This window comes from Vanrija albida, assembly GCF_041260175.1.
Source record: "Vanrija albida strain AlHP1 chromosome Unknown contig_2, whole genome shotgun sequence".
In the NCBI taxonomy this organism is placed as follows: Eukaryota; Fungi; Basidiomycota; class Tremellomycetes; order Trichosporonales; family Trichosporonaceae; genus Vanrija; species Vanrija albida.
Genome location: NW_027191421.1, coordinates 2,469,907 through 2,492,312, shown reverse-complemented (window position 1 = coordinate 2,492,312; position 22,406 = coordinate 2,469,907). Strand labels below are relative to the sequence as shown.

The 22,406-nt window shown below is 63.6% G+C and overlaps 11 protein-coding genes across 11 annotated transcripts; 4 read left to right on the top strand and 7 right to left on the bottom strand.

The window, feature by feature from the left end:
• Nucleotides 1-36: 36 nt before the first annotated feature.
• Q8F55_002626 (uncharacterized protein) lies at nt 37-2,482 on the bottom strand (the record flags this gene model as incomplete). The annotated part of the gene is made up of 2 exons (XM_069351219.1): nt 37-1,092; nt 1,136-2,482. The coding sequence occupies 2 exons, from the start codon at nt 2,480-2,482 to the stop codon at nt 37-39; spliced, it is 2,403 nt and encodes an 800-aa protein (XP_069211605.1).
• Nucleotides 2,483-3,155: 673 nt separating this feature from the next.
• Nucleotides 3,156-3,905, top strand: COX4 (Cytochrome c oxidase subunit 4; the record flags this gene model as incomplete). The annotated part of the gene is made up of 4 exons (XM_069351218.1): nt 3,156-3,322; nt 3,506-3,638; nt 3,692-3,803; nt 3,856-3,905. The coding sequence occupies 4 exons, from the start codon at nt 3,156-3,158 to the stop codon at nt 3,903-3,905; spliced, it is 462 nt and encodes a 153-aa protein (XP_069211604.1).
• Nucleotides 3,906-4,655: 750 nt separating this feature from the next.
• Nucleotides 4,656-5,252, bottom strand: Q8F55_002624 (uncharacterized protein; the record flags this gene model as incomplete). Its single annotated transcript, XM_069351217.1, has 2 exons — nt 4,656-5,209; nt 5,246-5,252. The coding sequence occupies 2 exons, from the start codon at nt 5,250-5,252 to the stop codon at nt 4,656-4,658; spliced, it is 561 nt and encodes a 186-aa protein (XP_069211603.1).
• Nucleotides 5,253-5,665: 413 nt separating this feature from the next.
• SEY1 (Dynamin-like GTPase that mediates homotypic ER fusion) lies at nt 5,666-8,546 on the top strand (the record flags this gene model as incomplete). The annotated part of the gene is made up of 6 exons (XM_069351216.1): nt 5,666-5,892; nt 6,028-6,351; nt 6,402-6,627; nt 6,723-7,137; nt 7,188-7,439; nt 7,477-8,546. 6 exons carry the CDS (start codon nt 5,666-5,668, stop codon nt 8,544-8,546), a joined length of 2,514 nt encoding a protein of 837 aa, XP_069211602.1.
• Nucleotides 8,547-9,321: 775 nt separating this feature from the next.
• On the top strand, nt 9,322-11,315 carry Q8F55_002622 (uncharacterized protein; the record flags this gene model as incomplete). The annotated part of the gene is made up of 4 exons (XM_069351215.1): nt 9,322-9,385; nt 9,436-9,567; nt 9,603-10,466; nt 10,501-11,315. The coding sequence occupies 4 exons, from the start codon at nt 9,322-9,324 to the stop codon at nt 11,313-11,315; spliced, it is 1,875 nt and encodes a 624-aa protein (XP_069211601.1).
• A 121-nt stretch (nt 11,316-11,436) lies between these two features.
• Nucleotides 11,437-12,367, bottom strand: Q8F55_002621 (uncharacterized protein; the record flags this gene model as incomplete). Its single annotated transcript, XM_069351214.1, has 4 exons — nt 11,437-11,529; nt 11,565-12,088; nt 12,133-12,192; nt 12,241-12,367. 4 exons carry the CDS (start codon nt 12,365-12,367, stop codon nt 11,437-11,439), a joined length of 804 nt encoding a protein of 267 aa, XP_069211600.1.
• A 218-nt stretch (nt 12,368-12,585) lies between these two features.
• On the bottom strand, nt 12,586-14,560 carry Q8F55_002620 (uncharacterized protein; the record flags this gene model as incomplete). Its single annotated transcript, XM_069351213.1, has 4 exons — nt 12,586-14,013; nt 14,052-14,109; nt 14,149-14,258; nt 14,294-14,560. 4 exons carry the CDS (start codon nt 14,558-14,560, stop codon nt 12,586-12,588), a joined length of 1,863 nt encoding a protein of 620 aa, XP_069211599.1.
• A 521-nt stretch (nt 14,561-15,081) lies between these two features.
• Nucleotides 15,082-15,381, bottom strand: Q8F55_002619 (uncharacterized protein; the record flags this gene model as incomplete). The annotated part of the gene is made up of 2 exons (XM_069351212.1): nt 15,082-15,171; nt 15,226-15,381. 2 exons carry the CDS (start codon nt 15,379-15,381, stop codon nt 15,082-15,084), a joined length of 246 nt encoding a protein of 81 aa, XP_069211598.1.
• Nucleotides 15,382-17,271: 1,890 nt separating this feature from the next.
• rtf2 (Replication termination factor 2) lies at nt 17,272-18,328 on the bottom strand (the record flags this gene model as incomplete). The annotated part of the gene is made up of 4 exons (XM_069351211.1): nt 17,272-17,283; nt 17,329-18,000; nt 18,038-18,172; nt 18,209-18,328. The coding sequence occupies 4 exons, from the start codon at nt 18,326-18,328 to the stop codon at nt 17,272-17,274; spliced, it is 939 nt and encodes a 312-aa protein (XP_069211597.1).
• A 1,248-nt stretch (nt 18,329-19,576) lies between these two features.
• On the top strand, nt 19,577-21,181 carry Q8F55_002617 (uncharacterized protein; the record flags this gene model as incomplete). The annotated part of the gene is made up of 1 exon (XM_069351210.1): nt 19,577-21,181. One exon carries the CDS (start codon nt 19,577-19,579, stop codon nt 21,179-21,181), a length of 1,605 nt encoding a protein of 534 aa, XP_069211596.1.
• Nucleotides 21,182-21,256: 75 nt separating this feature from the next.
• Q8F55_002616 (uncharacterized protein) lies at nt 21,257-22,120 on the bottom strand (the record flags this gene model as incomplete). The annotated part of the gene is made up of 5 exons (XM_069351209.1): nt 21,257-21,379; nt 21,418-21,536; nt 21,582-21,605; nt 21,649-21,722; nt 21,759-22,120. 5 exons carry the CDS (start codon nt 22,118-22,120, stop codon nt 21,257-21,259), a joined length of 702 nt encoding a protein of 233 aa, XP_069211595.1.
• Nucleotides 22,121-22,406: the final 286 nt, after the last annotated feature.

The following is a 22,406-nucleotide window of genomic DNA, read 5'->3' as shown; positions in this document are numbered from 1 at the left end:
CTATGGACAGGACAGACAACATGCTGATGGTACATTTCATGGTAACAGGCCTTCGCCGTCACTCTCGCCCAGGCGGTCCCACCACCGGCGGGTACTCTCGCTGATTCTTGGTGCGTCTTCACCCATGAGCGAGCTGGAGGAGAAGGCCGTCGAATCGCTGTCTCTGCCGCTCGTAAAGCTGCTGTGGCGGGGTGGCGTCCAGAGTGGCGACGCGGGCGAGGTGGAGGTGCGTAACGACGTCCGGCGCTGGGGCGTGAACGCCGAGGCGTTGGGGGTACGCTGCTGGGCCAGGTGCCGCGCCATAGCCTCGTCCTCGCGTCGCTTGAGCTCAGCGATCCCGGAAGGGCGGAGCGATGGGTGCGGAGGTGCCTCGGGCACAGGCTGGAGGCGCTTGCCCGGCGTGCGGGATGGCTGCCTCGGGGTGATGTAGCTACGCTTCGGCTCAGCGACCTCCTGAGAGCTCTGGCTGAACGCCAGGTCCTCTTCGTCCGAGAACGCCGTGTCGAAGTCAGCCGCGGGCTTCGAGGCGGCGGGGAAGTAGCCGAACGCCTCGAGCTTGGACTGCGACGTGCTCGTCTTGCGAGTGGCGCGCTGAGTGCGCGCTGGAGTGGAGCGTGTAGAACGCGATGCCGAACCGGACTTAGGAGCCGGTGGAGAGTTCAAAGGGTGGGATAGGCTCGAGTAAAGGTGCATAGGGCGGCGAGTCGTCTCGGCGTGGCGGACCAGCTTCGTTGGGGACTTGGAAACTTGGATTGGTGATGGCGATGGAGAGGGGGATGAGGGCTGGAAGCCGTTCCGCTCGAGGGCAGGTGACGAGAACGCCAGATACCGTGGCGACGGGCGGCGTGGCTGTTTCGAAGGTGGGGGCATCGGCGTCGGCAGCTCAACCACACTCTGCTGCGACAGTCGTTTGCTCGGGGTAGCATCCGAGTCTGAATCGACATAGATTGGTGATGGCGGCCGGGGCTGCTTCGCCGGCGGCGGAGGGACTGAGGCTTCGCGATCCGATCGCAAGGGTGAGCTCTTGTGAGGGATATCTTCCAGCGACTCGAGGAGTTTTGGCCAGTCTTGTGATGGAATGGATGGTGCGATCTGCGACGTCAGCTTGAGGCATTATCTCGGCAAGCAGACGCACGCTACTGGTGTCGTCGTCGTCGGCCATGAACTGCAGGCCGCCAACGGGTTTCGGGCCACCAGACGAGGGAGGATCGGCCGCTGGTCTTCTCGCGCCGCCCAGACTCCATGTCATGAGCGTCTCTGGCTCCATGTCCACAGGCTCCCATTCCTCGGCCGCAGGCTTGACGGGCTCGAAAACCGGCTTCTTGGGGGGTGCGGGGAGAGGGAAGACGAAGAGCGTCTCCTGCTGATCGCCATAGCGGTGAGGAGTACTCGACTTGGTCGACTTTGGTGGGGTGACCTTGTGATGCGGAGACTTGCGTTTGGGTGGGGTGGTGATAGCCTCGGGGGAAGGCAGCCGGCGGGTTCGTGGCGGAGAGCGGCGCTGGGCCACAGGGAAGGGAGCGAGCTTCGGTGCAGCAGCGCTCTTGCTCTCGCGGAAGCCGGTCGTCTCGGACGAGTACTTTCTCAGCGCGTTGGGATTCTTGACACCGAGAGCGGGGCGCTCGATGCTCGGCGATGAACCCCGCTCCGATGAGCCCTCAGAGCTGAGGTGGACTAACGATCTCGTTTCGCCCAGCACTGGCCGAGCCTTTGAATTCGCGACCCGGCTGACAGCTGTGCGAGTGACGTCCTCGCGAACGTCCAGGCGTAAGCGCCGGCGCTCCTTTTCCTCTTCGCGCTTGGCCGCTGCCGCCGCGCGTTCCTTGTCCCGCTCCGCCCTCTCCTGGTCGCGCTGCCGTTGCTCCGCCTCCTCGTCAATCGGCTCCCACACCCCTCGCCACGGGGACGTGACCTTGCGCTTGCGTGCCGAGTCTTGGCCGCATAACCGCTTGTGCCTCGCGAGAACGTCATCGGGCACTTGGGTGATCTGAAGCTCTGGGGACGAGGCGGCTGGTGGTGGTGTTACGCGCAATGTCGACGGTCGCTGATGCGAGGACGATGCTTGGTTCCTGGAGCCAGTCGCGTCTCCTGCGTCCAGTTTGGGCGTGCGCCCGAGTGGCGAGTCGCGCACCGGGCGCTGGACGCGTTCTGCCGGTGCCTTTGCCTTGCCTTTGCCGCCATCGGTCGTCGGCGGCGTGAGATATGATAGAATGCCGCGGTTCTGTCCCGTCGGCGTGACGTCTGGCACAGACGTTCGACGCTTCTTTGCCGTCGCCGTCGCCTGCTGCGAGGAAGACAGGTTGGACGCCGGGGGCCCGCGCTTGCGCTGCGTCGAGGAAGGTGGTGTCGCTATCCCGGCATGAGCTCGAAACTTGAGGTCTACGAGGGGTCGCTGGACTGGCTGCTGCGACTTTGGCTTTGTCGATATCCACTTGTCTGGGTCGGGGGCCAGAGGAAGGCGCGACGACGAAGACGACGACATGATGAGGGGATGCGAGGAAGGTGGCTACGATGCCATGCTGCCAGTGGGTATGTGGAGGGGGGGTATGTCACTTGGACGTGGATGGATGGGGTGTACAGTTGCTGTGAATGATGCGAGGAGGGAGGTGGGGTGTCGAGTGTCGAGTGTCGAGACGGAGAGTGAGGCTGCAGTGCTACGTGATGCTGTCGCCGCTTGACGCGTCGTCGACTGGCGTTTGTGTAATGTTGCTCGCCAGAGTCAGTCGCGGTTGATTGTGTGTCTGGTCGCCCACCCTGAGCCGGTCAGGGGCCTGAAAGTAAGCCGCGTCCCAGGTGCCACAGACCGGCGTTATCACCGTACGGTGAGGATTTTGCTACGGTGAGGATTCTGCCTGGCTGACGGCGGGTTGATTCCGACTGTCCGAGTCCTGCCGCTGGGTGGGAGCAAAAGCAAGCCAATAGTAATGGGCCACTTTGAACGAGCCAGGCTGGGCGGGTGCTGCCTGCAGCCTGCCTGGGTGCATGCTGCTTGCCTGGCTGGCCCTACCAGCCAGGAGCAGATTCACCACTCGACGGCAGCAATCGCAAGTCGCAGCTCCTCCTGCACTCGCTGCGCCAATTGTCGTGAGCCTCGCTCAACCCACTCAACTCCTCCCCAACTCACCACTCTCCTTGCAACCCAAACCATCCCCAAAATGGTCGCCCTCCTCCGCTCCCTCCGCGCCGTCGCCCGCCCCGCCCTCGCCCTCCCCAAGGCCCAGGTCATCGCCCGCCCCATCTCCGTCTCGGCCATCCGCCGCGGCGGTGGTGGCCCTCCCCTCCTCCTTGGTGAGGGTGTCAAGGCCGGCCAGGTCCCTACCGAGTGCGTCTTGCCGGGCCCATGTTCCGGTTCGCTCAGAGGGGCCAGACTGCCTTGGGACAATGGCCCGTCTTGCGGGCACGCACCCCCCGCAAGACTTTGTCCAAGGCCGCAGCCTGCCAACCCCCTCGGAGCGCACCGGAACGCCCATCGGACACGGACTTGACATCACTAACACGTTCACAGCGAGCAGCAGGCTACCGGTATCGAGCGTTTCGAGCTCATGGGCAAGGTCGAGGGCGTCGACGTCTTCGACATGACCCCCCTGGAGGCTGACCGTCTCGGCACCCTCGAGAACCCCATCGAGGTCTTCTCCTTCGTGCGTAACTGGCATTCCGACTTGAGCCGCTGTGGCTTGCTGACAACCGACAGTACCCCCTCCGCCACGTCGGCTGCACTGGCTTCCCCGCCGACTCGCACGACACCCTGTGGCTCCAGGTTAACACCGAGCTCAAGCACCACCGCTGCCCCGAGTGCGGCTCGGGTACGTTGCACCGGGCCGAAGCCAAACAAGACGGTCTCTCTAACACTTCCAGTCTACACCCTCAAGTACGAGCCCCACGAGTCGGCCGCCCACGCCCACTAGATTGTTTCGGCGGACTGAAGACAAGGGTCGGAATGAAAATATCATCTAGCAAATCGCTGTTCTCGAACTCTGGCGCATGCAGCGCCGGACGTTCCCGGGATGTCACCTAACTGCACAGGCTGGGCTGGCTCGGGGTTGTGCTAACGGTGGTGTGAGGTCGGACATGCTCCGCTCGCGCAGCAGGAGGTGCGAGTGGAAGCGGTGGGTGAGGTGGTCGCGCTGGACCTTCCGCGCCGGTGATGCCCATCGCGCTCGGGTGCGAGTGGTCGCAAGGAGGGCTGGCTGTTCGAGGCCGAGTTCGGCGGCCTTTTCAACATGCTGACAGTCTGCTGACGGTCTGTTGGCCATTCGAATGAAGGGGGATGACTGACGCTGTGTGGGAGACTACTGACGCCGACTGCCGGTGACCTCGCGCCGGCTCTAACCGCCTCACGTCGCTGGGGCCTCTGGCACATAACGCCCATCAAGGCGATTGAGCGGACGCCCCTCTGGTGCCAACAAGCACTGCATCGTGTCAGTTGGAACCCAGGTTGAAGAGGAACGGCCAGCCCTCATCGCGTCAGTACCGCTGCGGACTATGTCCGCAAGCCACGCTCCTGCCCACTCCGAAGTGGTCTCGTGGCTGTTTGACCTACAGTTGGCAGCGCCACAACACACCAGTGCAGCAGTGTCCCTCTGCGCCTGCCAGCGACTCGGGCACAATCTTGCCCCCATCGATCTATTCACATCTGTCCAAGCTGTCTCACTCGACTACAGCTCCTTGCCCATGACCCAGTCCGTCCTCGGCTCGTCGCCAAGATAAAAGTCGTGGCTGCCAATCCTGCCAAACCCAAACTTGGTGTAGAAGCTCTTGGCCCGCTCGTTGCTCTCCCAAACGCTAAGCCAGACGAGCCGCGCCCCGAGCTCACGGGCCCGAGCGAGCGTCGCCTCCATAAGCAGCCGGCCGACCCCGAGGCCATGGTATCTCGCGTCGGCGTGCACGCGGTGGATCTCGATGCGTTCGCGCGCGGGGATGTGCGCGACGCACTCCTCGCTCGGGCCCGCGCGCAGGGCCGAGAAGGCGACGACCACCTCCGCGCCGTCTTCCTCGGCAGCCGCGACGTGGAACACGCTGCCCTCCGCGAGCTCGGACGCGATCTGCCCCGCGGAGAAGTAGCGCGCGACGTACGCGTCCATGTCGGCGTCGGTCACCGAGCCCGCGTACGTCCGCGCGAAAGAGCGCGCGCCGACCGCGGCGATGGCGGCGGCGTCGCTCGCGGTCGCGCGGCGCACGCGCACTCCTGGGGCCGGGGCCGGGGGGGCCGCTGGCGTCAGCGCGCTGGCTCAGACCTCCGACCCACTAGTCATGGTCTCTTCAGTTGTCTACGGGGCAGAGCCAAGGCCTCCGTCTTGAGCGATACATATATGGCCACCAGTTGGCTTTCGGCTATGTCGAGGGTGCGGGTTGCTGACATACCACTGGTCTTGGCATCAACAATCAGCTTCCAGCTTCCGATACAATTTACGTAATATAGCGTGATGGCCACGTGCGTCTCCCCCACTATGCGATCCTCCCCTGTACCATGAAGTGCGTCATGCCCCCTCCAGCGTGTCGCACTGTAGAGTCAGTGCCCAGCGTCGGCCCACGCACCACTCCACCCAGCCAGCCAGCCAGCCAGCCAGCCAGGTTCGGCGGGCGACAACAACCATCTCGCCCCATCACCGGCGACTCTAGCAGTCAGTGTCGACTTTCAACACTCTCCCTTGCCACCAACTACACAATGAGCAACGACGCTCACCAGGCTCTAGGAGCCACCATAAACCACAGTCATGCTTCCGACACTGCCATTGCAGCCCTGAACGCTGCGACCGCCCCCGCTCCGGCGTCCGTGCCAGCGACGGCACCCGCACCAGCACACCCCGCAACAGCGCCGGCCGTGCCAGCTCTGCCGACCAACAAGTCCGGCGAGGGACGCCTCCAGATTGTCAACGAGCAGCAGGTGTTCTCGTAAGTCTTCGGGACTGGCCAGGTGCGGCGGGGTACGGTTATGCCCTCTGCTGCAAGCCGGCGCAGCGCGCTGGCGTTTCGCCGGGAGCGGAGATGCGGCACCCCTCACACGAGGAAGCAACTGACACGACCCAGCAAAGAACTGCCTGCATACCTCTCCAAATGGGGGCTCTTGGACAAGGGCTTCGCGTACGACGTTGTCGCAGTGTTCGGCAGTCAGTCTACGGGCAAGTCGACGCTGCTTAACCGGCTGTTTGGGACCACCTTTGATGTCATGGACGAGGCAAAGCGCCAGCAGACGACAAAGGGTATCTGGATGTGCCCGTCGGCGTACAGCAGCGCCTTGGTCATGGACGTTGAGGGTACCGACGGCCGCGAGCGCGGCGAGGACCAGGACTTTGAGCGCAAGTCGGCCCTCTTCTCGCTCGCGTCGACCGAGGTGCTCATTGTCAACCTATGGTGCGTGCTGAAACGCGCGGGGGGTGGAGAAGAGCTGACGCCGGCGCTAGGGAGCACCAGATCGGTCTGTACCAGGGCGCCAACATGGGCCTGCTCAAGACCGTGTTCGAGGTCAACCTCAGCCTGTTTGGCGGCAACGACGCCTCCAAGGCAAAGTCCAAGGACAAGACACTCATTTTGTTTGTTATTCGTGACCATGTTGGAGCGACCCCGCTTTCCAACCTCACCGCCACGCTCACTGCCGACATGGAGAAGATTTGGGCATCTCTCTCAAAGGTGAGTCCGGCGTCGGTTCGCAATGAGCCGGTGCATGATCATCGCCCTCGCACTGCACATCTCTCGCGCCATGTACCCCGTGCTGACAGCCCCAGCCCCCGCACCTGGCCGACACGCGCTTGACAGACTACTTTGACTTGTCGTTTGCGGCCCTCCCCCACAAGATCCTCCTGCCTGAGAAGTTTGAGGAAGCAGTAGTGGACCTCAGAAAGCGCTTTACCGATCGCACCCGGCCCGATTATGTGTTCCAGCCGGCGTACCACAAGAGAATCCCCGCCGACGGTGTCGGGTTCTACATGGAGGGTATCTGGGACCAGGTTGTCGCGAACAAGGACCTCGATCTGCCTACGCAGCAGGAACTGCTGGCCCAGTTCCGCTGTGACGAGATTGCTGCGACTGTCAGCGAGGTCTTTGCCACCAGCTCCAAGGCGGTTCGCAAGCCGGTCGAAGCTGGCACGATTGTTGACGGCCTCGGTGGTCTGATCCGCGACTGGCTCAAGACGGCAACCGGTAGGTGTTGTGTGGTCGGCAAACACAGATCGGCGTGCTGATATCCGCAGCCAACTTTGATGTTGCCGCGTCCCGCTACCACGCTGGCGTGTACCAGCGCAAGCGCCAGGCCCTGCTCGACAACCTGCACGCGGCCGTCTCGCCTCTGTTCCTGGGGCAGCTCAAGAACGCCCACAAGGCTGCGGCTGCCAAGTTCATCGCCGATGTCACCGCGTCGCTCAAGGCGCCGACGTATGACTTTGCAGAGGTGGTGACCCGTGCCACCAAGGATGCTCGTGACGGCTTCCTCGAGGTTGCCAAGGGTGGGTAATTGGTGCTGCGGTATGCTGACCCACGCAGAGGTCACCATCGACGGTGCCGACTGGGAGTACCAGCACGAGCTGGACCTCCTCAACGACGACCTCAAGGTCATTGCCGACAAGTCGCGCGCCGACGAGACCAAGAAGCTTGTCAACAACGCCGAGCGTGCTGTCAAGCGCCAGCTTCTTGAGCCCGTTGAGCTTGCCCTCAGCAAGCCTTCGACCACCATGTGGGACAAGGTCCTTACGACGTACCGCGACGTCAACGGCGCCGCCGAGAAGGCATACCTGTCCAAGGCCAAGAGCTACAACTGTACGGAAGAGGAGAACGCCACGGCGTTGCACACCCTTCGCTCCAGATCTTGGCTCGTCCTCCGCAAGAAGCTCGAGGAACAGACTGCCGACGCTACAGTCTTACTCACGCTCCGCGAGAGCTTTGAGGAGCGCTTCCGATACGACGACAACGGTGTGCCACGAGTGTGGAAGCCCGAGGACGACCTCGAGGGCGCCTACAAGAAGGCGCGTGACGAGACGCTTGCCTTGTTGCCCCTCTTCGCGACCATCAAGCCCAAGGTCGACGACCTGCTCCCTGAGGTTCCTGAGCCCGACGCCGCCGAGGCCGAGCACGACGCTGCGGCCTTTGACCCCGACACTGCCCTTGTTCTCGTTACGCCCACGCGACTCAACTCGCTCGAGTCTCGCTTCAAGCGCGAGGCGGACGCGGCGTTCGTCGAGGCCAAGCGTTCGATGGTGTCGAGCGTGTCCCAGATCCCCTACTGGATGTACGGCTTACTGGTGGTGCTCGGCTGGAACGAGGCAATGGCCGTGCTGTTCAACCCGCTCTACTTTGCCATGCTCGTTGTCCTCATCGCAACGGCGTACATTGTTCTTCAGCTTGGCCTCGCTGGACCGTTGCTGCAAGTGTCCAAGACGGTCGCGTACGAGGTCAAGAGGATAGGCACGGACAAGCTGCGCGAGGCGTTTGCCGAGCCGCCAGCGTCGCAGCGTGTGTTGACAGAGCCCGTGGCGGCAGCCCACAATGGCACGCTCGCCGACGAGGCGAGGAGGCGCGGGGACCCGCTGGCAGATGAGAAGTTTGCGGAGAAGTAGTGGGATACACTTGGCTACAAATACAGGCATAGTAATCGTCGCGTCGTAGACGGGATAATGCATAGCGTGGGGTGGGGATTGTGAACTGGTGCGAGGGGCCTGCCACTGTCGCACTCCAAGCCACAGCACTGCTTCGTCTGTCACGTCTGCCACTCTCCGCCCACGGGTGTGGTGTTGCGGGCCACCCGGTGCCCACTGTCGCACCTGTCTGGCGTCGTTTGAGCGTGGAGCGGGCCGGACGTGACCCGTGAGCGCGCCACGGGGCGACGCGAGCAGAGCCGTGCCACCGCCTCGCTACCTTACAGGCGACTCAAGTCGGGGTGAGTGCGGCCCGGATCACGGCGACGGCCCCAGTGCGATGCAAGCACTGCGGGCATCTACGTGAGAGCATGCACACATGCACACGCGTGTCCACGCGCCCAGCCCACGCATATCTGATCAGTGCCTAGGTATCCACGCTGTCAACTGCGTGCGCATTACGGCATGCCAGCGGGATCGCCGGGAGCAGAGAGGAGCAAGGGTGGACTGACTGACAACAAGGATCTCGCCGTGCTGCGCTGCGCTGGCTTGGCTGGGCGGCGAGTCGCAATCGCATCAACTTTGGCTTTCACCGCTTGCCCAACCGTTCTCCTGTGCACCTTTACCTCTTGTCCACCGCGCCGACGACAGCAGCTGTACCCCCCCTCACTCCCCTGTGCATGCCCGCGGCGCCTGCCCCCCGCTAGAGCCCTCCACCGAGCACCGCTCGCCGCTCGCCGCCCCGCCCCAGCACGCCATGGGCATCCCCGTCGTGCTGGCGATATTCGTCGGCCTCGCGTGCTCGTTCATCCAGTCGCTTGGTGAGTTGGCCTACTCCGCTGCGCGACCGCGACACCGCTCACACCTCCAGGCCTGACCATCCAGCGCAAGTCGCACGTCGACGACGCCGAGCGCCCGCCAGAGCTGCGCAAGAAGGCCATCCGCCGCCCGCTGTGGATTGTCGGCTTTGCAGTCTACATCTCGAGCAATGTGTTTGGGTCTGGTGCGTAAGGCTTGGGATTGCAGCTGACGCTCTAGTGTTCCAGATCGGCGCGCTCCCCATCGTCGTGCTCGCGCCGCTCGGCGGCATCTCGCTGCTCTGGAACTCGCTCCTCGCCCACCTCCTCCTCGGCGAGGGCTTCACCAGCGCCATGATGCTCGGCACCGTGCTGATAGCGAGCGGCGCCGTCCTCATCGCCATCTTCGGCGTCGTCCCAGACGGCACGCACAGCCTCGACGAGATCCTCGCGCTCTGGGCCCGTCCCGCCTTTGTCGCCTTCTTTTCCGTCGTGTGTCTAGCCGTCGCGCTCACCCTGGCCGCGGCCCACGTCGCAGTGTGGCGCGTCACGCGCGACGGCGACGGCATCAAGCTCGGCCTCGACGACGAGAGCGACTACGCCAGCCCCACGGCCGAGCCCGCCATCCCGTTCCGCCGCACGTCGTTCGGCGCAGAGACCGCGCTGGAAACGGTCCCCGTGCTCAACGCGCTGCCGGCTTCCCCGGACACATCGAGACCAGATACCAAGACGGTGCGGTTTGCGTACGGCTCGTTCTCGGACGTCGACGCAGAGGACGCAGAGTTCCTCGGCGCGCGCGCGAGCGCAGACGAGCGCACCCTCACGCTCGCGGGCCTGGCATTCGGTGCAGCGTCTGGTACATTGTCAGGCCTCTGCCTCGTCCTTGCCAAGGCCGCTATCGAGCTCGTCATCTCCACCATCGAGCACTGGCGCACCGGGCGCGGGTCAAACGAGTTTACCCGGCCCCAGACGTGGCTCCTGGTCGCTGGGCTGGCCATCGCGGCCGTGCTCCAGCTCGTGTACCTCAACTACGGCCTGCTGTTCGCCTCGCCCGCGCTCATCTGCCCGCTTGCATTCTGCTTCTTCAACCTCGCATCCATCTTTGGTGAGTAGGCCGACGCAGCAACGCTGACGCCCAGACGGTCTCGTGTTCTACGACCAGCTCGGCCGCCTCAGCGCGCACCAGATCCTGCTCGTGTCGGTCGGCGTCGCCGTCCTCCTCGTCGGCGTGTGGACCGTGTCTGCGATCCAGCCCACAGGCCAGGGCGGCGTCGAGGTCGGCACCTGGGTCGAGGAGGAGGTGCTGTCCGAGGAGCCGCTGGATATCGAGGCACACGACGAGCTCGAGGCGGGCGACGGCGCGACATTACTCGGCGCCGGCGACGACTCGCTCGTCGTCGCAGAGCCCGACGAGCTCGAGTCGCCCACCGTCACGATCGGCCCGCCGCGCTCGCCGCGCATCGACACGGCCATCGCGGCCGGCGCCACGCCCATGTCGCCCCACTCGCCCCACTCGCCGACGCTACCCCGCCGCCGCCGCCCAAGATTCGGCACGCTCGTGCCCGAGCTGGCGCCGGGCGGCGCGCCGACCGGCTTCGCGTTCGGTATCGGCGCCGCGTCACCCGGCTTTGCGCTGCGCTCAAACTCGATCAGCCTGGCCAACGGCCCGCCGTCGCCCGTGCTCCGCCGCAGCAGAAGCCGCAGCGACGCGGCGGCGCGCGCGGGCTCGGTCGACGCCGTCGTCCTCCCCGGTGTGCCCGGCGCGCCGGTGCTGCCCATCAAGCGTCCGCGCCCGCACAGCATGACGCTACCGGTAACGGCCGTCGAGGCCATCCCCACGCCGCCGATCGAGCACCCCGAGGCCGTGATCGCAGAGTGGGACAACACGGAGCCGCGGCGCCAGCGCTGGCGCTGGCCGTCGCTGTGGGGCAGCGGCGGGCAAGTCAAGTTGTAGGCGGGGGGTAGTCACTGCTAGAAGTATTAGAGTCGTCTTACACGCGTGCGTGTTGTACAACAGTAATCCAATGTGCATTGTCGTTGCTTGTGCCGAGTGGTACACGCTGCATGTGCTTGATCTACTTTGGCCCCAACAACTTGCCCTTGTCTGGCTGCGTCTCGACCCAGTCCTTGTACGCTTGCCTCTTGCGCGCGCACTCGTCCTTCCATTTCTGCTCTGTCAGCCGCGCTCTGCGATCCAACCCACCTGGCTCTCGTCAGCCGTGAGCGTGTGCCACTTCTGCGCGGCGAGGGACACGACTTTGAGGTTTGTCTGCATGGGCGTGAGGCCCTCGAGCTCGCCGGCGTGCTCGACCTGGATGACGTCGCGCTGGGCCTTGAGGTACTCGAAGAACGGGCTGCTCGCGCGGCCGGGGTTGCCGGCGCGCTCGCGGATCGCGAGCTTTGCGACGTGCTTGCCGCCCGGGGTTTGGAACTTGCGGCCGGCCTTCTTCTCGAGCGCGGCGCGCTCGGCGGGCTGCAGCGTGTCGAGGTAGCGCGTCATGGCTGCCGCGTAGGCCGTGTACTCTGCCTTTGAGGCGGCCTCGTGCTCCTTCTTCTCGGCCTCGGGCAGCGCGGCCCACGCCTTGCCGGCGGCGCGCGCCACGTCCGACACCTTTGTCTTGCCTGCGCTATCGATGAACGTGTGCTTCTCGGCCGCGTAGAACGTCTTGAAGAAGCGCGTGAAGGGCGAGTTGGGGCGTTTGGGCGGGGATGGCAGGTCGGCCGTGGCTGCGCCGTCAGTACTGCTGGAGAGGGGGAGGCTCGCAGCTCACGATCAGCCTTGGGCTTCTTGGGCCGCCCGGCCTTGAGCGGGGAGGGGGCGTCGGCCGAGGCTGGAGAGTTAGCTGGACTCTGGTCGCTCGTGCGACCCGACAACTCACAATCCGCCTTGGCCTTCTTGAGCCGCCCGGCCTTGAGCGCCGCCGGCGTCGTCGACAGCGCCCGCAGCCCGACGGGCTCGGACAGCCTGAGCGCCTGCAAGCTGCGGCTGAGGAGGATGCTGGCCATGGTGATGCGTGAGTGAGTGGGCAGAACGAGTGCGAGTTGTTGCTGTTGCTGCAGCTTTGGGTTCATAGCTGCTCATTGGCAGATTGTGGCTGGTCACAATAACTTTACGTAAGCCGGTCTCAGGCCCGATCTCATTACGTCATGGGTAGTGGCATCGATGCAGTGGTAACATGAGTCTACAGTGTACAAGATGTCAAGATGTCTAACCTCTCTACGCTCTACGCCTTCTCTCTGTCGCCCTCGATCGCCGTGTGCGACGTCGCAGACGAGACGACCTCGGCCTTGCCCCGCTTCTCCCCCCCGGCGTCCTTGCTCCACGGCCACCGGTGGTCGGGCGAGCGCCACTCCTCGCCCTTGTACGCGATGAGGATGATGCCCGCACCCGCCAGCGCAATCAGGCCCGCGATGAGCGTGTACAGCCCGCCGTCGCCGATCGCGTTCTGGATCGGGATGGCCACCTGCGACATGACGCACGCGCCGATGCCGCGGCAGAACGAGTTGCACGAGATGGCGCTCGCCGAGCGGCCCGGGTTCGAGTCGACGAGGTACGCCAGCAGGCTGGCGTACGCGAGCATGATGCTGAACCCGGCGCAGAAGAGGCCGACGACTGGCCCGGCAATGTTGGTCTTCTTGTCGGCCGTCCACGCGTAGATGAGGAACGAGACGACGATGAACGGGATGAACGGGAGCGTGCTCATCAGTCGGAACTCGGGCACCGCCACGCCCCCGTTCTTCTCCTTCAGCCGCCGCAGGATACGGTCCGACAGCCGCCCGCCGACGACGCTGCCGAGAATGTTGCCCACGCCAAAGCTGAGACACACGACGCCGATGATCAGCGGGTTGTAGTTGTACGGCGCGCGGCTGAACGTCACGGCCGCCGTGTACGTCGACGTGTACTGCGCCGCGAAGAGGACGCCCGAGCTGACGAGGATGACAAAGTTGGTCGGCGACGCAAACGTGCTGATCACCATGGGGATCGGGTTGATGTCGCGCAGCTCGGGCTTGATGTCGTCCGGGTCGTCGGTTGGGCCGAGCGGCCACCACTTTGGCATGCGGCGTTTGCGGGGCGCCGCGGCGCCGGCCTCGAGGTCGACGTGGCCGTCGCTCCCGTCGTGCGTGCTGCCGGGGCGCGTGGCGGGCGTGTGTGCGCCGGTCGGGGGCGCGGTGAGGGCCGGCGTCGTCGCGTTGCTCGCGAGCCCCTTGGCCAGCTTGCGCTGCCGCTTCTTCTCGGCGTGCGCCTGCGCCTTGAGGCTGCGCTTGAGCGCGTCACTCACGGCCTTCTGGTACAGCTTGGACCGTTCCCGGCGCCACGTGTCGGGGAAGGAGAAGAAGAGGAGCGTCATGATGAAGGCGAAGACGGCGAGGAAGTAGAGCGTCGCGCGCCAGCCGTACGCGTTGCCCAGCGCGCCGCCGATCAGCGGGCCCAGCGTCGGGCCGAGCATCGGTGTGCCGTAGTACAGCCCCAGCTTCTTGCCGCGTTCCTCGATCTCGTACATGTCGGCGAGGGAGCCGGCGCCGAGGGACAGCACGGCAGAGCTGCCGACTGCCTGCAGGCAGCGCATGCCGATGAGCACGGGCATGGTCGGCGAGCGCGAGCCGACGGCGGAGGCGACTGTGTAGATGATGAACGAGACAATGTACACGGGCTGGGGTGGTGAGCGGGGCACATGGCACAGTTACTAACCTTGCGGCCGATGATCTCGGCGACGGTAGCCCACACGACGGGGAAGCAGCCTTGGATCCTGCCGTCGTCAGCTTGTACTGGCAGCACATGCACTCACAGGATGAAGATACTCAAGCTGAGACCGATCTGGGTCTCGCTTCCCCGCAGGTCGTGCTTGACTTCGTCAATGACGGGGTTGTAGACACTCGGTGAGATCATGGGGCCCAGCTGTACATTAGCCACATTCCCTTGGTGGCACTCACGACCGCGACCGACATGAGGATGAGCACAAACGTCTTCTTCCGCGAGCTCCATTCTCTTGGGTCGTCGTCGACGGGGACGTGTTCAATGTCGACGACCGAGCGCTGCGGCGGCGCGTGGTGGTCCTCATCGCCCTCGTTGGGCACGTCAAAGTGTGCGTGGTGCGACGTCTTGTGGTCGAGGGTCGAGCTGTGTTGCTGGTGCGAAGGCGCGCGCACGAGCGAGCCTTCGACCGCAGCGTCGCCTCGGTCGGTGGCATTCGCGCTCATGGGCGGGTGTAGATAAGAGGTTCGGGGTTGGGTGGGGTGAGGCTGACCAGGCAAGGAAGGCTTGGTCGCGAAGTGGAGAGGTAGTGGGTCGCCACACGTCCTGCCGCATCAGTCGTATATATGGAGTGGTCTAAGTCGATTTGCTCTGCTCATGCGCGTCGGTACAGGCCGACTCGGTACAACCATGCGAGCTTGAGATTGATAAAGCAACACTCTCTACTCCGCAGTTTCGTGATCATGGGCAGCTCGAGTCGGCCAGCACCGAAATCAGTACGGTGGGATTTGTTGCTCTTTGCCTCACGCGATGGTGAAACGCCACGTGCCCGGCCGAAAATTTTCGGCCGACACGCCTCCCACGCCAGGCACATCTAACGTGGGTCGAGTGAGTCACACGAAACAATACAGGAATAGTCGACCTCGATGTCAGAATTGACCGACGACGTTGCCAAGATAACGCTGGGGCGTGTCAACTGTGCGGAGCACTTCCCTCGTAGCCAATAACGCCTGGGGTTTTGCATCGCTTAGAACAAGACATATTCGACACGCAGCTTGTAGTTCTTGTCCAGCTGATCAAGGTGGTGGGTCCGGGCTGCTCGGCGTGCGAGGACATCCTAAACAGAGCGAGTCAGAGCCGCTAAAGCCGCAACGACCCGATGTTGGCTTACCGGTGGTGGTGGTGATGATGCGGCGCTAAAATCGCTAGTGTCGTCATGGTGGTCGACTCGGCGAGCATGATCCGAGTCGCTGCGTTTCTTGTTCCTGGATGGACTAGGTGGCGCCGAAGAAGTCCGCTGGCGCTTCCCAGTGATCCTCGCGAGCATTGGAGAACCTCGCCAACTGGGGCCTGCATGGTGTCGGGGGCGCCCCGCCGTTTCCCCACTCTGTCGTGTTCTTAGCTCCGTGCGCGTCGGGCTTGAAGAGGTCGAGAAGGTGATTGGAGAATGTGCACGCTTTGGGGGTGTGGGAGGGTCTGACGAGGCTTTGTACACCTGGGGCTGCTTGCCTTTCGGTTAGCGGCACGTCTGCATGCTGGGAACCTACCTTGGACCCATTGCTGCATATACCCAAAGCCCCATGGATCGTGCCACAGAGGGGCTGTGGCGCTTAGGCTGCCGTCTGTGGCATATCCGCCCGGTTCGGCGACGCTTCCGAAGTTTGAGATGCCTTCTTCCCAGTCATCGTGAGCGCCCGCATGTTCACTGGGGACCACGACTTGCTCATCCGTATCGATCTTGTGGGCGAGGTGATCTTCCGTTAGATCCTTTGACGGCAGGAGCGCTTCGTCGTCGAGCCCCAATTGCGGCGGGCTGAAGCCGCCACCCGACTCGTCCCAGCCATATGACCCCACTCCCTTCTTTCTCTTCCTCAAGGAAGCGGGGAAATCGAGCACGTCTGGGTTGCCTTCTGGGGTCAGAAGGCTGGCACGAATAGGCGACGGCGAAGTCGGGCAACTGGGTGGCACATCACGACCGACACCTGTGTTCCACCCTGGGCTGATCGATGGGGCGCGAGGGCGGGCGGGCTGCAGTCGTCGCGGTGGGGTTACGGGGACAGCCTGTGGTGTTGGAGTTGGCTGGAAGATGAATGATTCGAGACGAGTGGGGCGGGACAGCAAAAGCTTGCTCGCCGTCGGGGTCAAGACTGGGTCGTTCTGGAGTGCCACAGTGGGATCCAAGAAGCAGTAGTCACTGGGAGAGTTGGGGGTGTTCGCCATTGTCGCATCCATTGGCGTGTGAGCATTCAGTGGCACCGTGATGGAGGTTTTGCCTGAAACCAAGGCGCCGTTCATGTTGCCTAGACTGGCTCGTCCGGACCGAATGGACCCAACAACGTTCGAAGCACCAGCAAGAGTCGAGGAGGCGTCGTTGAGCGGCACAGTTGCGTCGTGGTACACTGTTGCCTGTGAGCCACCACTTTCGATTGCAATGGACTTGGATGACGTGAATGCGAGAATCTCAGAGTGAGATGAGTCGAAACGCCGTCTTTGCTGAGGGATCGGCGCCACATCGACATCGAAGAAGGCTGGTGGCACGCTGCTGGGCGGCATGGACTCTATCGAGCTGGCAGTGTCGAGGTGAGCGAGCTCTCCTGGGGGTGCGACACGGCGGATCCCAGTGGCCGATGACGACGAAACTGAGGTAGAACGTTCCCCGGTACGTCCACCCGTAGGTGTACTCTGCGTGCCGATGGTCTACATACAGTCAGCTGGAGTTGGTGACCCCACCCACCTTCGACGGCTTCGAACTCCCATGCGTCCGCCCAGGGGTGCTCTGCATGCCCATTCCGAGGCTCGAGGAGCGGGACCTGGCCGGCTGCCGCCTCCAAGCCTGCAGTCCTGCGGCAGTTACGATACGCGGGCCGCGGTCCGAAGATGACGGGGGGATCCGAGGTGCGCGGGCCTCACTGCCTGCGATTGAAGGGACGAGGGAGCGTACCGGCCCATTATGCGGGGTCGGGGAGCCTTGCATCGTGCAAGATATCCCCGTGTGATGCGTATTGTGATGTTTGATGCAGGAAAGAGTTAATGGACGAAAGGAAGACGAGGAAGACGGGTGGCAAAAAAAGGTGACTGGACCGGCCGATCGTTCCAACATCTTCTGCAGATCACAAGGGATGGCCACAACGCACAAAGCTGCAGCCATGCAGCGAGATTCCCTTCACACGACTCGATGCAGAATGGGTACAACATAGGACTCTGAAAACGATACAAATCATGCAGCATACTGTGCTTGGTCAGCTCTGAGCCAGACCTCGAAGCTGAAACCCACTCTGTTGAATGTGCGGCCAAAGAAGTCAGCCGCGTCGTTCTTTTTGCCGTTATCAGCCTTGGACCGGAACATGGACTTGACGGCATCGCTCATGCCTGCTTGTGCCTCGAGGCGCTTCTTCTCCTGCTCTGCGAGCTGGGAGGTGACTGAGGTGCCTAGCGACTTGGCGTTGATAGAGCGCGGTGCGCCAGCTGTGCGCGGCACCTTGGCGGCAGGCTCAGCAGGCGGGCTCGTCTTCTTCTTCTCCTTCTTCTCTCCCTTGTCCTCCGCTCCCGCCTTGCGCTTCTTGTTCGCCTTGGCCGCGGCACGGGACGCGAGGAGTGCGTCGAGGAGAGCGTCCTGGACGTCTGGCGAGGGGTAGATGGGCAGAACAGCCGAGGACACGGTCGGGTCGAAGACCTTGCCGCAGTTGGGGCAAGGGACAGACGCGCCTGCCGCCGGTGTCTCGTCCTTGCCTGGCGACCCGGCAGCGATCCCCCGCGTCAGGTTCGGGACAATGGCACGGACAGCCGCGTCGGAGAAGACGCAGCCGCAGGACTTCAGAGCGATGAATGGGATAGCACCGGTCATCTCCTTGAGCGAGAGCCAGCAGACGAATGGCGCACGGGTCGAGGTACCAGCGTCCTCAGCCTCTGTAGCGGGATTCGCCATCAGGTTGAGCGTGAGGAGGTCCTGGCCGGTTAGAGTCGCCAACGATTTCGGAACCCACCTTCACACCCTTGATGTATGGGCAGATGCTGTCGCCGTCGCCATACACCGCCTTGTCTATCAAGAACTCGAGGATCGCATCCTTGTTGTACAGCTTGCCGAGGGGATCGGCAACGACAGGTTTGGCGAGGGGTTTCTGGTGGGTCAGATTGGGATGCAGTACAGGACCCACCTTGCTCAAGGCGCAGAACAAGAACCGCTCGCGCTGAGTCGCCTTGTCGGCCTGCTCTGCCCTGCCCTTGGTCTTGACGAGGTCGCGTCGGTCGGGAATGGAGCCACCGTCAGCACCCATGTTTGTTGTTGTGGTTTGGCGAGTGGAAAGAGCAAGTGGAGGTGACAGTGAAAGCAAATGGGTGGCAAAGTGAACGTCTGGACGCCACGCTCCGGCGACAGCGGGATTATTTTGACCACGCGTCGGCCCTGCATGCAGGCAGGCAGATGGGTGCGAGGTGCGAGAGTCAGTTTGATCGTTTGCTCTGTCCCTTTTAACAAACATCATCCATCTCACATCCTTCTCTTCTTCTTCAGCTCGGCGGCTTATATGCCGACAGCGCGCTCCAGTCACCAGGCATTAAGACTGCCTGGTGTCGGGGACACAGCGGACTTCGCTTGTCCGCTTTCTCGTAACTCGTGAGTCTTGTCTCCTCGTCCCCATCCTCCTCCCCCTCCTCCCCATCGAGAGACGCCTCGCGCGTCTCTTATGATGATAAACTTTTATTCAGTTCTGCTTCCGAGAGGTCATGAGCGATACCCAATTTTACCAAAACACTTATCTGATCCATCTACCCTTCTCATCACTTTCTGTGCGCGTTGGGCAAGCTGCTGACAACTTGCACAGTGTAGCCCTCACTCCTTTCTCTCATCTAGACGTAAGTAGCAAGAGCCTAATGTAGCCCCGTACTCTCTGTCTCCTTCTGTGTCGCACCCCTCTTCCCCTCCTTGACATGATTAAACTCTTAGCTCAATCCATTCTCTGATTCCTCCCGTCTTCTTCCTTCGCGCCGTGCCCACCTGCTCGTCGGCGCTGCGTGTCCCGACTACCTTCGGGGAATGGGCCGCAGCAATGGCGGGCGCTATGGGTGGCTGTAATGGGCTTGGCTGATGGCTGCCGGAACACGTTCTGTGCTCCGGCAGCTGGATCCTTGTGCGCGTGTGCGTCGGTCGTGAGGCGCGAGCGAGCATGCTTAAGCTGGCTTTATGACTCTCCCCCACTCTCTCCCTGTCCTTGACACGAGACACAATTGAATGCAACATGTTGACACGGCGTAGAATGTCGCAGTTTCCGAATAACGGACCGCCGCCAGGCCTTAACCCGGCCATGTTGATGCAGGCGAGACCTCAACTGCAGCAACAGCAACAACAGGGATATGCTCCTCAAGCACAGACGTTGAACCCCCAGGCCATGATGGCAGCACAGAACGGCGTCAACCCAGCGGCGTTTGCGCAAGCCCGTCCACCCGGGTTCAATGCCGGAGGAATCAACCCAGCTGCCATGTCTGCACCCGTTGGGGCCATGCCGCAGGGAGTAAACACGCCAACAATGGTCGCACCGACAATCATAAGCCCAGCGGCTTTGTCTGTTCCCCAAGTGCAGGCTCCTCCACCCATTCCTTCTCCTCAACCGGTGGCAACACCAACGCTTCCATCAGTGACCCCTTCGCCTTCGGCTCCGCCTCCTCCGACGCCAGCACCGGCACCAGCTCGGCCTCCCCAGCAGCCTGCAGCTCCGGTCGACCCCGCCCCCGGTCAGCCGGCGGTCCCGCTCCAGATCCTCCCAATGCTGTCGGTCTTCTATGCGGCCCAGTACCACCAGATTCTAGCCCAGCAGGCGGCGCAGACGCCCGGGACGCCAGTCCCTCCGCCGTACACGCCTGCGCAGGCGCAGCAGTTGTTCCTCGCCTTGACGGCGACGCAGCAGAGACAGGTCCAGACCAACTTCATTGCTCGGCAGCGGTTGGCCCAGCAGGCCCAGCTACAGGCGGCGCAGCAGGCTGGTGTTCCTGTGGTGGAGACTGCTATGACCCCAGGTGCCGGTATGGATGCCACCCAGCGGCCCCCGCCTGTTGTGGCTCTCCCCCCCGCTCCCGCGACCACCGCTCCCGGCGCCCCCGCCCCGGCACCGCAGAAGGCAGACAAGCCAAAGGCGGACAAAGCGGCGTCGAAGCCTGCTGCTGCTCCTGCCTCTGGGTCCGCGCCTACCCCTCCTGCCGGCAAGAAGAACGCGCCGGTCCGACCGCGCCCGCCTAAGGAGCCCAAGAAGGCGCGCATCGACGCTCCGGAGAAGGGCAAGGACAAGGGAAAGAGCAAGGACAAGGACAAGAGCAAGGAGCAGGAGAAGGAGAAGGACAAGGACAAGGAGAAGGACAAGGACAAGACGACCAAGGAGGGCGACAAGAGCAAGGCCGCTCAGTCGGCTGCCGAGGAGGCCCGCGCTGCGGTGGCCACGAGAGACAACACGCCCGACGTCGAGGCCTCGGCCATGGCCGCAGACTCGCGCCGTCCCCGAAAGGAAGAGGGCGGCTTCCGCGGCTCGATGCGCGGCGAAATTGCGCGCCTGATGTACGCCTCGGGCGACGTCGTCGACCCGGATGTCGACTCTGTCGACTACATCGAGGACCTTGTCATCGAGTTCCTGTCCGACCTGTGCCGCCCGGTTGCGCCGATTCGCGCCAACGTCAACGCTGCTCGCCTCGCGGTCCCGCTCTCGGCCGACACGGTGCGGCACCGGCTGGCTTCGCACAGCCATCTGCGCAAGTACCTCGAGCGCTGGGACCACATGGCGTACATGTCTGCCGAGCTGCAGCAGTCGAAGCGTGTCGCTGCGCCGAGCCACATGGACCTGATCTCGAGTGTGGGCAAGCAGTTCCTCGGGCTCGACGGCGAGCAGGAGTCTGGCATCGGCGTCAAGCGCCGCGCTGCGGCGGCCGACATTGGGCCCGACGGCGAGGCCGTCAAGCGCCGCGGGCGCCCGCCCAAGAACCCCGAGGAGCGCAAGAAGCCTGGGCCGAAGAAGGGGTGGAAGAAGAACCTAGACCCGAACGCGCTGCCAAAGAAGCGCGCGCCGCAGAGCCGGCCGTACAAGAAGAAGGCGGGGGAGCGTACGATGAGTGCGTCGGTCGCGCCGAGCCCAAAGAAGCAGCCGTGAGAAGCGTTGTAGCCTATGAGCTGTTGTATGCATATGACGTGGTGTGTGCTACAGGGGGGGTGCGTGAGGAGGGGCTCAAGGGATCAGCTTCATGCCCTTGTAGTAGCCCCAGCTTGAGATGACTGCGAGGGCGAGGACTGCGCGGGTGAGGGGCAGCTGGACGATGGTGAGGATCCAGAGCGTGCCGACGGCCGGGCCCTGTGTTCGTTGTCAGCGCCGTCGTGGGGGGCACGCACCTGTCTCAGGACGACGCGGTAGGGGGCGCGGTTGACGAGGTAGATGAGGCGGGTGCCGCACGCGATGGAGATGAGCGTGCCGACAAAGTGCCACCAGAGGGACTTTGCGTAGCGCGTCGCTGCGTGTGTCAGCTGGGTGCGTGCTCTTCTGCCAGCAAACCCACTGTAGAAGATGATGATGCCAATCGCTGGGGGGTCAGCAAGGCCCGGACCGCCCGGACCCCGACCCACTGGGCAGCGCGACGCTGTAGTTTTTCAGGTAGTAGTAGAAGTCTGGGTGCTGGTTGTACGAGAGGTTTGTGAGGCTGCGGGGGTCAGCGCGTCTCCCCCAAGGGACCCACATATCGAGCATCATGTAGAGAAAGCTAAAGGGCACGGTATACAGCATGCCGTCAAAGAACTCGTCCCACCAGAGCTCGGCGGCGCGTTCTTCGTCGGTGCGCTCGTCGTCCTCGTCGTCGGCGTCCGAGCCCGAGTCCTCGCCCGCGACCTCGGTAAAGGTCACGCCGGCGGCGCGCAGGTCGTCGAGGTCGAGGTCGACGAGCGGGCCGTTGCTCGCGCTGGCGCGCGACGCAAACTCGGCCGCCTTTGCGCTCGGCTGCGCCATGGGGATCTTGAGCGTCTTGGTGGATTTGCCCTTGCTGCCGGGGACGCGGTGCCGCAGCACGGGCTCCTCGTCGGGCACTTCTTCGAGCTTTGCCATGGTGTGGGGTTGGGGTGAGGACGGGTGAGGGAGAGCGAGGAGAGAGACAAGTTGCAAAGTGTGGAGGTGGTCGTCTGAGGTGTGCGCGATGACGACGACGCGACGAGTTTCGGTGTGGTGTCGGGTGGAGGTGGCACCCGGCGGCGGCTGTGCCAGTCGAGCGACGGCGACGCGACTCGCCTTCTTCATCGTACGCGCCGAGTGGTGCTGAGAGCAGAGGGAAGACGGGGGAGGAACGCGCATTGCAGAGCGCAGAATACACACCGTTCCCCCATTCCCTCTCTCG